This window comes from Micrasema longulum, unplaced genomic scaffold, assembly GCF_059751315.1.
Source record: "Micrasema longulum isolate JH-2025_06_02 unplaced genomic scaffold, ASM5975131v1 h1tg000867l, whole genome shotgun sequence".
NCBI classification, from domain to species: domain Eukaryota; kingdom Metazoa; phylum Arthropoda; class Insecta; order Trichoptera; family Brachycentridae; genus Micrasema; species Micrasema longulum.
In genome coordinates, this window is record NW_028278059.1 from 645,790 (window position 1) to 658,771 (window position 12,982).

A 12,982-nucleotide genomic window follows, 5' to 3' on the forward strand; every position below is an offset into this window, starting at 1 on the left:
CGTGAATTTATTTTCTTACTAAATTGAATTTTTTCTGCTTTTATGAAAAGAACCTTAATTTGAATCAAAATTATACATACAGGGTCTTTCATTAAGTGCTTCCTATCTTTAAATTGAAATAAAAAAAGTGTGTGTGAGATATCATCGATTTTTTTATTCGTTTGAAATGTCTATTAATGTCATTATGTATGGAATATAACATCGTTCAAATGCCCGCTGCGGCTTCTCTGGGTGGCGCGCATCCGAAATGTCCGATTTTCCATGATTCTGGCGCATAAATCAGGCTGAATTTTACGGATAGCAAGAGTTATGTTGGCTTTGAGGACCGCTGTGGTTTGTGGCTTATTTGCATAGACCTGCAACTAAAGACAACACCTCAAAAAAGTCTAACGGGGTCAAATCGCACGGTATCGGTGGCCAATTCACTATACCTCCACGCTATGCCCTTAAATCACTCTTGCAGAATGTCCATTGAGGCATGAGTTTTATGGCGCCTAGCGCCGTCTTGTTGAAACCATATGTTGTTGGTGTCCGTATCATCCAATTTAGGCCAAAAGAAGTTGGTAATCATCACCCTATAGCGCTCGCCGTTGACGGTGATGGCCCGGCTAACGTCTTTCTCAAAGAAATATGGACCGGTGAGACTGCTAGCCCAAAATCCACAATAAACAGTGAGTTTTTCGGGAAGCATTGAACGCTTTTGGATTTTATAGAGATGTATATTATCCCAAATTTGAAAATTTTGTTTGTTGATGCACTCATTCATCCAGAAACGGACCTCATCGCTGAAGATAATTTTTCGGTAAAAATTAGGGTCAGCTTCCAAATGCTACATATTCCATTTAGCAAATACACGTCGTTGTCTATGGTCATTCACCTTCAGTTTCCAGGTCAATTAAATTTTGTTAGGAGGCAGGCTAAAGTCACGACGCAAAATTTTCCAAGTTGTGGTCTGCGAGAGGCCGAGTTCTTGTCAGCGAAGCGAAATTGACCAACTCGGTTTCTCCTGTACACTCTCACTGACTGAGGCGACATTTTCGGCCGATCTTGCGTGTTGTTGACGTTCGGGTGTCGGTTTATTGATAATTGGACCAGTGGACTCAAATTTATTCACCACATTTCCTCACTACAGTCCTTTCAATAGGACGACTATGGCGACCGTAAAATGGGCAAAGCGCGCGGAACGTTGCCCGAACAGAACACTCATTTTGATAAAAGAATTTTATCATTTGCATGTGTTGTTGAACGCTTTATCCGTCCATGGTGATTTAGAAAAACAGACTGAATAAATGGCAGCCAATTTGACAGATGTCGCTTTAACAATATGGCAACTACCAACTGTTAAAGTTAGGAAGTCCCTATTGGAAGACCCTGTAGTTTTAGAATATCATTTGTAAACAAATGTCTTGAGAAAAATATGTATGTTTTTTATTCTGTATATGTTTTATGTTATATTTTACAATCAAAGACTTATGATGTTTTATTTTTTTCAGGAAACAGGAGAGACGAGAGACAAATACCAAAAAATAATCAAAAATAAATTAAAGATTCTCGAGTTACTCAATTTTTAAGTGTTTTTCAGTGTCTCAGTTAAAAAAAATCTAGTCAATGGGTTTCGTTTTAAAGGCGGGTCCCGTTTTTTTTTTTAAATTGTAAAAGTATTATAAAAAATAAAACAAAATGTCTCTCGCTCTGCCAGGGGGCGCTGGCTCGGATGCCTCCCCCCGTAGGGCAGTAAGCCCCCTGCTAGAGGTGCGCCGCCCCCACTGCACTCTCAACTGTGATCACTGTAACTCCATTCTGGAAGACAGGTTCAAGCACATACGTGAGTATTCTGATTCACTCTCCACTGCACTACAAGGCAGATTCTTTAGAGTAATGTATTATATTAACTGGCAACAATACAAGAGTGAGAACGTATCAAACTGAATGTGAAAAGCTTATGGAGTTGAGTTGTAAATGAAATATTTTGCAGTCGAGTCAAAATAATTTTGTTTTGAATATGGAAATATCACATACTACGAATACCAAAAAAATAAAATGAATTCGGAATAGTTAATTACATTTTCAAAATCAATATGGATATTGTGGAGAAATGTTTTCAAACATAAATGTAAAAAGAAATATAATAAAAATACGTTGCAAGAAAAACGTGACGTGTTTGGCCTTGGTTGTTGTGACATCAAGATTTGTGATAACTTAATTCATAGGCCAGAAACAAATAAGCATGAATGGTGACGTATTAGGGACGCGGTCAATGCAACCGTTTTTGCGGGAATTCAAAATTACAATTTTTAATATATTTTTTATGCTACTTTATTAATAGTAATTAGCAAAAAAAGAATTTTAATCTACAGTATTTCATAGACCTTAGTTACTTAAGAAATGTAAAAAAACAGATATTTCCTTATTGGCAGATTTTTTAAAAGATATTTAAATCAAGTCAACTGGTTAATTATTCAAGCAATTTCATCAAAATCAAATGAAATATTATTCAATATCACAACATAAACCAGCAAACATTATTAACTCTGTAAAACTCTAGACTTCCATATTCTTTTCTCAAAGAGATTTTTTATTTCTGTGCATTTTTTTTGTGTTAATCTTTCAAAAAAAAGTTAAGGATTCTGTATCTTTTTGCAATTGGCGCGTCAGTACGTATGTATAAATATGTATGATCGAGAGATAAAGACATGACATTGGTGTTTTTGTTGATATTTCTTTATGAAACTTTAAAGTAAATGATTTTGATATAAATATGAATAAAAAAAGAATAACTCACTAAACTTCAATTTTAATGGCTAAACAGCTGGTAGAAAAGAAAGGATATGAATAAAGTTATGAAAAAACCAACCACAATACCCATACCAATTGAAGAAAAATCTTTCTTGGATTTTTTTCTTGCAACTGGCGGGAATCAAGCCGTGACACTAGTTTCACAATTAACCTTTTAACCAACTGTGCCACGGCGCCAGTTAAATTTTGTTTTCATTTATTGAACCTACGAGCTCTTTCTACTTATTAGGTATCTTATGGGTATACATAATACAAACTAAAATATAGTCACGCCGTTTTCTTGTAGGCGTAGGGTTGGGCAGAGAGGATAGAATGCCATATCACTATGTCTTTGCAGACAGTCTTCGCATCCTCTACATACACCATACATATTTTTTTGCACGCACGCATACAATTGTTCCGACTTAAAAGTAATAGACATTGACAATTCTGAATACCAGACTAATCAAAGATTTATTTTAATATGCGCTTCTATATTTATAGTTATTTGTGTAGAAGTACTATCTTAGTTTAAGAAAACTGTTTTTCAAATATCAGATAAGACTTGATCGAGATTGCAACATGATCGCCAATTATTCAATTAAATCGGCTAGGGCCAAATGCGTAAAAAAAAAATAAGTCAAATAAAGTTGAAAGTTAAATTATTGTTGTTTTTTTGTCGAAATGCGCAAAACGATTTGATTTCTACCAATTTTTCAAATTATTACTATTATTGTTATTTTTTTTTACGTTCACAGCACTTATTTTGTTGTCAAACATTTTAATTGATATTAGTATTTAACCACTTGCCAACTTTTATGTCTACTTGTTTCAAGACGTACCCGCCTTTTTGTCAGGGACACTCACTACATAAATTTAAAAAATACTTCAATTGCATGCAGAGTTAAAGGGGATGCAAACACCACCATGTTCAAACATGCACTAAAATTAGGTTAATAATATTAAGCAAAATATAGTAGAATCTAGGGAGAAGAAAGAAGGGGAGGAGCTAAGAGGTTGAACATTACACAGTTGAATAATTTTTAAAAATTAAAAAGTGGGCTATATTGAAAAGATATTTGAATATTTATGTGGAGAATAATATTTTTTAAAGCTTTTTTAATGTGGAACACTTCCATGTTGTTTAATTTATTTCATTTTTTTACGCGTAACTCCGGTAACCTTATTGAAATCGTGAGGCGAATTTTTCATCTCATCTCATCTCATTATCATCTCTTGCGACCTGCGAAGGCCTATTGTGACATGTCTCGTGAATAGTTCTTGCCCTCTAAGCCCAGGTATTTAAAGAGCCTGACTACTGTGTGGAAAGCGAGAGTTCTTATTTAATAAATCTCGCCCTCCATGCCTAGATCCGTAAAGTATTGGGCTATTCGTTTGGGGCGAGCTTTTTAGGATTGTAAGGCTTAACCAGTGATCCCTCGAGGATGCGGCTTTTTTCGTGACGTAAAACATCACGTTCACATAAAATGTGTATAAGTGTATCTTTATCTGCACTGAAGAACCTGAATTTAAAAGTTTCGGCCAGGTTGTTATTACGATACTTACGCCCAAAACCTTTTTACGTTTTACTCATCACTAAGTTTTCAATGTGGTGTAGAATATAGGTTTCTTGAAAAAAAATAGAGCAAGTAACTGACTTCGTCAATTTAACTTAAAATAACTATCAGTGTGAATTTTTTGTTGAAATTCGACATTATTTACCAGCCACAATGTAGTGTATAGGTTAGTACATTTGACTACTTTAACTCTTAAGAGACTGTGGTAAATAATTCCTTTGCGCGCGGTGATGTAACATCGTGTTACCACTAGTAAAAGACGAAATATTCTAAAGTTCACACGTATGAAAAAAAACATGGACACATACTATGTTATAATTTATTTTCCATAATTTATGCACATAAACATATAATTTAGCCTTTTTGTAGCAAAATAAATTAAAAATCATAAATACGCTGCTCATATTACGCGCGTGCATCCCCGTTACAGTCATCAACCGACTGAAAACTGAATCTGTTTTACCCAACACCCGCCACAGAACAGCGTCTCTGTCTTTCTTGTTATGAGTTCTATCTCCGTGCTCTCTCTTATAAAGACGTGTTGCTGGATTAGCGGACATTCATTATTCGCGAAGCAAAGATAAATATTTTTTGTATTAACATCCAGCATAGTTATACAAATTTTACTTTCCGAATCCGGTGTTAAAATAACAATTTGAAGATTAATAAAATGACGAGTTCACCATTTAAAAAAATAAGAGAGATATATCAAGTATCGTGTCCTATGTCAACTAGTGTGACATCACAGTCACACAAGAGTTAAATAAATATGACTCCGGGCAAGATTAATTACTTATGGAAATATTTTATGGTGTCTGGACTAGATTTTAAGCATCATTTTGTCGTTGTTTTAGACGTGATTAAAATGCACTGTAACTTAATACTTTGTTTTGAAAATCTCAAATGATAACAATATATATTTTTTCAGGAGGATTTTATCTTGGAATAAAAGAAAATTGTAGATATTTATGAAATAACTGAATAGAACTTCCTTTAAAATAACATACGTATTGTATGGTTCAGGGTGTCGTAGATCACCAATTTTTTGGAGCGCTGTAATTTTGTGATAGTTTGAACACGAAAGATAAAATTTGGCATTACTGTAAATAAATAGTTTTTTTTGTTTAGATTAACTAACAATGTAAACAGTAAGGACGGTTTCATTTAAAAAATGGAAAGAAAACTGCGTACAGTGGATCACAAATAAATCAACCGATGCTCATTCTAGTACATGGTAAATAAATATATTTTTAGACTTGATGTGAATATTTGGGTAGCATGAGAAATAATTCGAATAGCTTAGGTACACAGTGAATCCACTGTATTATATGCGGCCATTATGATTTTCTAGTCAAACAATCACAAATTACTACATTTTTTCATTATAGTAATACTGTTATATGTCACCATAAAACATGATTTTTACAGTAAAATCAATGCCATATGAAAATGTAAGATCCAAATCAGACAAGAAACCAAGAAATCAAGCATTTAAAATTTAGGCTTAAAACCCTAAAAAAATAAAAAAAATAGACCCATCACCTGTACACACTGATACAGTTACCAGCCGGCTAGTAGTGAGGTGTTTGCCCTGTGGGACCTTCTTACTAAGAGCAAGATTAAATTTTATTGCTTATACTTTTACATGCTGAGTACTTAATCCTCTGCACTGTACCCACCCGAACCACTGTATGTACCTTGACCCTACATGTAATGAAAAATTTAATTAAATAGCAATAAAGTTTTCACCATTGGCTTTTTTTAGTGCAAACTATGCAAAATTCAATATAAGTAAAATAAAACATCGAAAAAATTAAACGCACCTAAAAGCTGAATTAACTTAAAACTTTTGACAAGAAAAGTGGGCAAAGAATCATAAAATCAAAATGGAAAAATACAGACACTTGCAGTTTTTAAAGGTGTTTTTAAAATAATTCTTATTGATCTTTTAGAAACTTTCCTGCCCCAATTCTTGGCACGTGTGACTAAAGATAAAAAGGTTACTTCTTACGCTCCTAACGTAGGCGTAGTGCAAAGAAATCACACTCACTGTAAATCCGAGGAAGCACGCGCTCATTTCCGGGATGATAATGGATATTTTCCGGTTTTCTGAAGGTATTTGAACTGGAAAAATATCTGCTTTATCAAAATAATAAAAGAAAATACTCTATTTATGTTATTTTTTCTGGAAAATTAAGTTTCATTTTTATAATAATTATACTAAACTGTAATCCTTTTGGCTATTTTGCTCATAATAATTCCATAAATATATCATTTAGATTTCAACGGGAAATAACACCATAGAGGCCGCCGGGATATTTAATGTACTGTATCTGTGAATTTTATGTGTCTTTTGGTAGCATTATTCTGAGTGAGGTAGTATTCTTTATTACATTCAGATTGCTTTGAACAGCAAAAATAAATTGTGAAGCTCAGAAGGGGTAAATTTCAGTTCCCAAGATCCTAATTAATCAACTGAGGCCCGCAGGGCCCAGTAAACGAAGTCTGAAGGGCTGATTGTATGAGGCCCAAAGGGCCGAATTCTCTAGCACGTAACAGTTGGCAAAAGCCGACTGTTGTCTGTTAATATATTATTGTTATTATTAGAAAAAAGAAATTGTGCTCAATAGAACATGCTGTGATTTCAAAACTTAAATTCAATTTTATGTGCGTATTTTTTGAGTATGTCTCATTATTAATATGGAAGTTCGGGTATTTTTTTGATTTATGACCAATTTCTAGTTTTTAATTACGTTTAATACTACTATTTGGACATTCTAATTTGGACATTCTTAAAATTTTGTTTTTAATTAGAGCAAATTCGGTTCATTTTGTTCTTTCCATAAATATACAGTTCAATGTAATTATTATTTTCATATTATTTTACATAATCTCTTCTTATGTTTTCATATATTTACTCCAGGTGGATGGATAAAAAATACAGTTCTGTCCGTGAAATAGAACAAGAACTCTGTACAAGTGTTTTCGATTTAATGGCTGCTCTCAGATAAAAATCCTGAATAAGTAAATCGAGTGCAGATGAGTCCACCTCATTGTGAAGTGCTTGGCGCATTTGCCTGACATTTTCTAGGTTCTGGGTTAGATTCCTAGAGATTTTACACAAAAGTATTTTATTCTTCCTGGACCAGCACCTGAAGCGAAAGACTGATTGCCTTATCTTTATGCAGCAGATGATCAATATATGCTGCATTTGGTGTACTAATGCAGTGCCATATGCACCATGGGGTGTTGATAGGGACGTCATAATGATGATGGTGGTATTTTCATTTGAACTTTACATGAATTTGTTTCTTAATTGTTAACAAGATGAATTTAAGAATACTGAGTTTACATTTTTGATGGTGCTCGCAATGTTTGTTTGTATTTTAATTAGGAATGTGACATTGCACTTTAATTAATCACTAACCTGCCGTTTGTAATCTAACCTATTATAAATATATTACACCTACTATTAAACCCATAATTTATTCAACAATATTTGAGTATATAGTTTGAGTATATAGTTTGAGTATAGTTTGAGTGCATATATGTATATATCCTAATGTTTGCTTATAAATACAATGTAAAATGATTTAAATAGATTAAAATTGCAAAACAGATGAAAAATATCGTAAACAAGGGAATATGGAATTCTAAAAATTTACATAGCTTTAATCGTGTCATTGGCTGGTTTAAATTATCACTTTAGGCAATTTGGAACATTCACCACTATGCATATGTTCAATCATCTATATTTATTCAATTCATCCATCTGTTATGTTTTATTTTATCTTTTCCCATCGAAGGGGGAAGTAGTGTTGCATTTCAATCCCTTGGTTTTAAAATTGTCAAACGTAGTACCCACTAACAAGCCATTAACTGTGACGTGATAACAATAATGTACTTCATAACCTTTAAATTAGTGGTGCAACATGCATGATTATGCTAATTATCTTTTGGTGACTTAAATAAAGGGCTTTATCAATTAAAAAAATAATGAAAATAATAATATAATTTGATTTAATTAAATTGTAAAAAAAATACTTTTGTAACTAAATTTTCTCAAAACAGTAAACTCAGTTGTGCTACCATTCGTGTTTGCAATATGGTCATGAGGAAGAATGACAATATCCGATAAAGGTCCTTCATATAATTTCCCAAACTCTCAGTGAAAGGGTTGGTGAAATTAGGAGAATCAAATTCAATTGAAATTACAATTAATGGAATTGAAAAATTAAAAATTCAAGACAGTAACTCGTTTATTTACAACAAAAAACATGGATTTTTATATGAGTGAATCTATAAAAAAAAATCACGGTCTTTAAAACGGTTTTTCGGGTATGTGGAGGAAATATTTTCAATATTCATTTTTTCAAACTGAAAGTACTTAAAATATTTTTGATAATATCAAGTGGCCCGTGAAACAGCATAAAAAGTTCAATGTGTTTTCAGTATTTGCCTGGGAATTTTCTAATTTTTTAAAAAGAAATAACTCGCTAATGTTCTTTTTTAAAAGCTTATCAGTAGATAGTTAATAGGATATGGAAGGAAAATGTACCACAACACCTAGACTAATGAGAAAAAAAAAAGATTTTTTTCTAGCAACTGACGGGAATCAAACCCGCAACGCTAGTTTCATATTTAGCAGTCTTAATAACTGCGCCACGGCGCCTGCTGTGTAATAATTAATTAAGATGAATCTCACTATCAATTAATTAAAATATAGTGGGGTGAAATTCTGTATTTGTCTACAAACGCTACTTCGCTCAACGCTATCTACTTTAGCACCATTTTGGATATATGTTGAGTTTGTATTTACACCTGATGATGGGTTATTCAAAATACCCGAAACCTGTTGTCTTTTTATTAATATCAATTTCGCGTGAGACGTAAAATACAATGTGTTTTCAAACATTCAATTTTTTTAGTGCAAATTATTGATGAAAGATCATTGTAATTTATTATAAAACTAAACGCTAGCAAACTAGTCTCGAAGATGTCCCGAAAGCTATGAAACCGGTCACCTTTTATTCCAAATTTGTGTTTCTATCGTCTTATATTTTTATAATGTTTTTTGTTCTTTCATTTATTAAACTTTTTGTACATAATTTTTATTGCACATTGGCGGGCTTATTTCCAAATGGCGATTTCTTACAACCAACCAATATTTTGATAATTACAGTTACAAAACATATTCAATAGAAAATAATTTTAAAAAAAAACCTTAAGATATATATAAAAATATAAATAACTGAATTTGCATAAAAATAACCTTAAATCAATACTATTACTTCACGGCTAAATGAAAAATGAGGAAAAAGGAAAGGTGGAGAGATTAAGGAAGCGAAATGAGATGTTCCTTTAGACTTGATTTAAACAGATATATTGTAGTAACATCTTTGATGGTGGATGGGAGATGATTCCACAGTCGAGTCGCATGGACACTATATTAGTTAGAAATAAAAGACATGACATGAAATTAATGACAAAATATTTTAATTATTTCATAGTTAAAATGTTATTCCACAAAATTGATGCTCGAATAATATTTTGTTGTATACTTATATCTACTATTTGTTCAACTCGAGACAAAATCTGGACTTTTTTGTTGTAAATCTTTCTAAATTTAAACATTCACGAAAATTGACCGGATTAAGTCTCGAGGTAGTAATTATTATTTATTTGTTTGTTCTAGTAATTTTTTTTTTGTTGTATATTATTTTAATTTTAAATGTATGTTTTACAAAAAAATGTATTCACCATTGTTAAATAGACTTAATAAGTCCGTAAAAAAATATATACTGTATGAACCACTTAAATTTTTAGTTATACATCGACTGGTTCCAATGTTACGTCTTCATTATCAGGACATAAACTAAATTTTAATTACTCCATACCTAAGAAGTAGCCTCGAAGCTTTGAAGCCTTAAAGCTTCAAAACCTCAATACTACGAAGTTACATCGAAACCAGTTGACGGTATAACTAAAAATTAGGGTGTTTTTTTACAAACTTATTAACAAACAGTGTAAAATGTCATACCATAAAATGGAAAAAAAAAATCTAAAATGTATATTATTTATTTTTGAACATTATTGATTGCTTTTATAAAACACTATTTTGATTTCATGTAGACAAAAATCATTGCACTTAGTTTTAGTTATTTTTGTATTATCTCACTAGCATGTATTATTTAAACCTTTTTTTTTCTTTCTAGCCAAGCGCATGACACAAAGGAAGAGTAAGTTACCTCTCACAAGGTAATAAATTTAATATCCTCGTGACAAATTGAATCCTGTACAGTCAGGTAATTTTTCTGGTAAACTTGGGGGAACGGGCGCTATTGATCGCGCAGTATCGTTGACCCGGTAACCTTTTGGTAACTAATTTTCACAGAACGGGGTTTAGCTATCTTATCCCATATGGGGCCGTGGCGTGAAAAATGCTAAAATCTGATATTTCAAACAGACATAGACAGAATCTCTAACCAAAATTTTAAAAAATATAGCACTAAAATTTAATCTTCATTATTTTATGTTACAACAAGTAAATATAACTTTTCTTTACAATTTTAAATTAATAAGGGTCTATGAAACACTGTCAAATTTAAGAAGAACATCGTCACAAACCTTGACGTCACAATTGTCAATGCCAAACATGTCACGTTTCTGTAAAGACACATATTTAAAACAATTTTTTTTTTTAATTGTGTATGAAAATAATTATTTACAATTTCATATTGATTGTGAGAATACAATCAATTGCTTATGGACGGTGGACACTCATTTTATGCTAAGTCCATATAATATTTTTTTCATAATAGAACTGTAATTTGAACACACACACGATAAAATGCATACCCAATAATTTTGTTGTTACAGATTTATTTTATTTAACTGATTTTGAAAATGATTATCGAGTTTTTTTTTTTTTTTTTCTCTCCAGATTTGATATGATTCTTCACGTTATAGATTATCACAATTTAAACACTAAATAAATTATGTAATATGAAGCTTTTGAAAATAAAAGACCAAAAAATAGAGAAGCATTTGTTTTTATTGTATACAGTAAACAATGACATTTCGTTTGGCAAAGATATACGCATAAAGGACGCGTAGTATTTTGAAAATTTGCTTCAAAGTGATCGTTCTGTTCGGCAAACTTTTAGAGCGTTTTGTCTTTATGGCGGATATGACCATCAACTTACTGAAATAGCAATTAGATAACAACATTATTTCGTGAACGGACTAATCAACTGGCTTTTAAAGTGGGATTTAACGCCATAAGATTACTTTTTTAAAAGATTGTAAGATCATTCTTTTACGCAGATAAACCAGTAACGATGTAAGCATTGGAAAACAACATTTCGTGTCTATCAGAGACATAAGGCCAAACATCCTTGAAAGATTTACTTGAATTGGCCAGCCTTAAAGGATTGACATACATGAAAACATAATATGTATCCTTAAACTTTGATGTGGTTAATTAAAATTAAAAGACCTTTCATTCTTTAAAAGATATATTTTTTTATGTGGATCCTTGGATATTTTCAATGCAACCAACCTTTTGATATTTTTTTCAATAATTTTAGCCGGCAGCATGTTTTTAGTCAAAGATGAAAAAATCGGTTTTCGAAAGCATTAATAAAGAAAAACTCGTTTATAAGTAAACATAACAATTTCATTATCTACCACATTTTTTTGATGATATATTTCTCTGGATTCATGTGTAGCATGCTTATCTATAAACAACTTGGTTTAAGGCAAACATATTTATGAGTAGATCATAATACCCAATACATGACACCCTACTTTTGAATTAATTATAAAATTACGCTTTGTTAATTATTTATGAATGTATATATTTATTTAATTCTGACTTAACCAAAATCCAGCAACCGATTTTCAAAAAAAAATTATTCAATTGAATTCGAGTTACATTTTTTACAATGTTTGGGGAATACATTTAATATTTTGGGACCCAAAAACCTAAAATTTCTTCACCAAATTCAAAGTTTATAGGAGACTTCATGACCGATCTAATTTTACTTCTGGCAGGCTTAGATTCGATTTTGAACTGGGTCAACGTGAATATATTTTTGCAAAAGTGACAAGTTTCTGAAATATTATTCATACTTTACTACCCAGTTACATTCATTATAGTCAATTTTTCTCGTCGAGTCCTTTTGCAGAATAAAACATAATATTTTATTACCTCGTATGAGCAAAGGTCATAATTCATCATCTAGAGGCCGGTTTTATAAACATCTAATCAAACTTCCGTAAGTGTAACGAACCGTTGGCCGTTCGTTACGATAACCGACGGTTTTGTGTTCTATAAATCATTTCGGACGGTCGCCGGTAAGTATTTTCATGGAAATTGATATTTTTTTGTTAATTGTCTACAGAAAAACTTTTTATCTAAGCTCTTTCTGTCAAATGCGAACGGTGCGCATTTGCATTGAATGAAAAAATACATCAAATGCAAATACTCGACAATTTTGAACAAAGTTTTTACACAAAAAAGAACTATGAATTGAGAGTACTATGAATTAAAATTAAAAATAAGAAAAGCGAGCAGGTACGATGGATAGTTGTAACTATTATCTGTTATTAAAGTTTACGTTTATATC

General features: G+C 31.7%; 1 protein-coding gene across 1 annotated transcript in view; it reads left to right on the forward strand.

Moving 5' to 3' along the window:
- Positions 1-1,626: 1,626 nt before the first annotated feature.
- The window catches only part of LOC148278523 (atrial natriuretic peptide receptor 2-like), a 231,027-nt gene continuing 219,671 nt past the window's right edge, over positions 1,627-12,982 (forward strand). Inside the window, exon 1 of the mRNA XM_088231278.1 lies at positions 1,627-1,825. Coding sequence (XP_088087404.1) covers positions 1,681-1,825 — 145 coding nt within the window. The 5' untranslated portion in view covers positions 1,627-1,680. The remainder of the gene's footprint in view (positions 1,826-12,982) is intronic.